Source organism: Penaeus vannamei, chromosome 9 (assembly GCF_042767895.1).
Source record: "Penaeus vannamei isolate JL-2024 chromosome 9, ASM4276789v1, whole genome shotgun sequence".
Classification (NCBI taxonomy): domain Eukaryota; kingdom Metazoa; phylum Arthropoda; class Malacostraca; order Decapoda; family Penaeidae; genus Penaeus; species Penaeus vannamei.
In genome coordinates, this window is record NC_091557.1 from 34,874,141 (window position 1) to 34,876,925 (window position 2,785).

The window sequence follows — 2,785 nt, forward strand, 5'->3', positions numbered from 1 at the left end:
TCTCAAAGTCGTTCCGGAATTCATGTGGATTCTCTGCATGATGGTTTTATTTCTATAAGGGATAGAATATGCCTCATATTATTTAGATAAGCCTCACATACCCAAAAGTAGTTAGAAAATCCAGGATACCAACAGGTTCATAGCATTAAATATCATATTTCAAAAATTGGTTGATTGTGTCAAATATTTAGCTCGATTTTCTAACGATATTTTTCTGTGTAGCTGTATATTCCTTTTGACTGAGATTAAATGCATATCACAATGTAGTCCATTCTAACCTTCTCTTCGCGATGTCAGTACTAAATGCAAATTCTTTTAATGAACAATGTCTTTTAGTTTATTTCCAATAGCAAGAATTAACCATGAGTACTTGCAGGCGGCCATCCAGCACCAAGTGAACATACAGAACACAGGGAAGGTAAGTTGCCTGCATACTGTTCTTACTCACAGACATAACTACAGTCGACAAAGAAAGTTAATGATGAATTCTTGGATGGTCATCTCGCCGTGTATTTCAGTGCCTAAATTTACATTATTTTTTTTCCAGGATATTCAGGATGCGATGAGACTGAAGGTATGTGACAAGTGGAGACTAAAACGCACTGCAGTAAACATGCGCAATATATTTGACTAAATAAATACACACACACATATATTTATATATTTATATATTTATATATATATGAATATATATATATGTATATACATACATAATGTATGTATGTATGTATATGTATGTATGTATACACACACACACACACATACATACATACATACATACATATATATATATATATATATATATATGTATATATATAAATATATACATATATATATATATGTACATATACATATCAATATGTATATTATATATGTATATATAGATACCAATAGGTATGTATGTATAAATAATAATATATATGTGTGTATATGTATATACATGCACACATATACTTACATATATATATATATATATATATATATATATATATATATATATATATATATATATATATATATATATTTATGTATATATATATACATACACACACACACACACACACACACACACACACACACACACACACACACACACATATATATATATATATATATATATATATATATATATATATATATATATATATATATGCATGCATGTATCTATGCATATTTATAAATACATATGTGTACATATACACACAATGTAATTCGTATTCACTACTTCCAGCTTGCTATGGCGTAGGAGGCGGCATTATCATCCAGATAGACCAACAAGTCAACAGGCCTTGAGTCACTAGTTAAAAATTTATATGTTGATTTGCTGTTACTAGTCGCTCTGCAACCATGTATTCAAATAAACTGATTAATAAATAAGTAAATGAATAGACAAGGAAATGAATAAACAAATAAACAACATGCAAAGCTATCGGTCCTGCTGAAGCACAGTGTGATTCATGCGTTTTATTGTTTTTTCTTTCCTTATCAACTTTGAACTTTGAATCTTATTTTTTTGGGGTAAGAGTAAACAAAAAGTGTAAAATTAAAAATGGAAACACAGATTTGGTAAGCTATTAGTACGTTTAAAATAATAGCATATTTGGGTAAAATTCATCTCTGAAAAATAAGTGTTTCTTTTTTCGATGCTTGAAAGTCAATAAAAAATAGGCAAATCTGAGTTCTGTTTACTTTACCTTCCTCGTACTTTTCCCATGTTTCCTTACAGACAAGGTGGCCCGTCGCACGTGTCACGCCATTTGAAAACGAGCATCTGGAAATATACGGAGCCTTTCACACACAAGTGGCGTGACACGTCGCACTTGCCACGTCCGACGAGCTCGAGACGCCGGGAACCGACTTGTCCGATGTTTTCAGCGTGTGACCTGCCACTGTTGTCAGATCTTAATGAAGCCATTCTTATTCGACATTTTTAAAAGATAAAATAATATATGATTAAATGTGTGGCATACATGGAGTAGATTTAACACATTTGACTGCTACGCTCGCCCAGTGAGCGAAGCCTTCGATGAGGGTGACCACGCGCAGTCTTGCAGGAGGAAACAATGCGATGTGTGTCTGCTCTCATGCACGGCTATGCCTCTTCCAGACTATGAACCAAGCAATATCACATTTACACAAGCTGTGAACAAATACAATTGTTTGTTTGATACATCACCTCAGTACAACAATATCCTCCATGGTTGAGTGATCAAAATATTTCTTTGTAAAAAAAAAAAAAAAAAAAAAAAAAAAAAAAAAAAAAATCTGGGCATTCGACTGACTCCCTAGTCCAAATTCCTCCACTTGATTTCTCCAAGTGACAGAGATAATTTTCATAAGACTACTTAGGACTTATGTGTTTATCAAACTTTTCTGCCGCGCCAACATCTAGTGGCATTAGCGGCGAATTCAAAATATGGTGATAGGGTGAGGCTTGAGGACAGAGCCCCCGGATAAGGAAGTTTTCCAGATCCATTTATAAAAAAAGAAGAAGAAAAGAGAGAGAGAGAGAGAGAGAGAGAGAGAGAGAGAGAGAGAGAGAGAGAGAGAGAGAGAGAGAGAGAGAGAGAGAGAGAGAGAGAGAGAGAGTAAGAGAGAGAGAGAGAGAGAGAGAGAGAGAGTAAGAGAGAGAGAGAGAGAGAGAGAGGTGAGCTTGAGGACAGAGCCCCCGGATAAGGAAGTTTTCCAGATCCATTTATAAAAAAGAGAAGAAAGAGAGAGAGAGAGAGAGAGAGAGAGAGAGAGAGAGAGAGAGAGAGAGAGAGAGAGATAGAGATAGAGCGAG

General features: G+C 34.3%; 1 protein-coding gene across 4 annotated transcripts in view; it reads left to right on the forward strand.

The window, feature by feature from the left end:
- The window catches only part of LOC113830063 (uncharacterized), a 40,962-nt gene extending 39,284 nt beyond the window's left edge, over nt 1-1,678 (forward strand). For all 4 annotated transcript variants that reach the window (XM_070125624.1, XM_070125626.1, XM_070125625.1 and 1 more), the window contains 3 exons: nt 377-418; nt 548-574; nt 1,232-1,678. In XM_070125624.1, the coding sequence (XP_069981725.1) occupies nt 377-418; nt 548-574; nt 1,232-1,293 (131 nt within the window). In that variant the 3' untranslated portion in view covers nt 1,294-1,678. The remainder of the gene's footprint in view (nt 1-376; nt 419-547; nt 575-1,231) is intronic.
- The last annotated feature ends 1,107 nt before the right edge of the window (nt 1,679-2,785 follow it).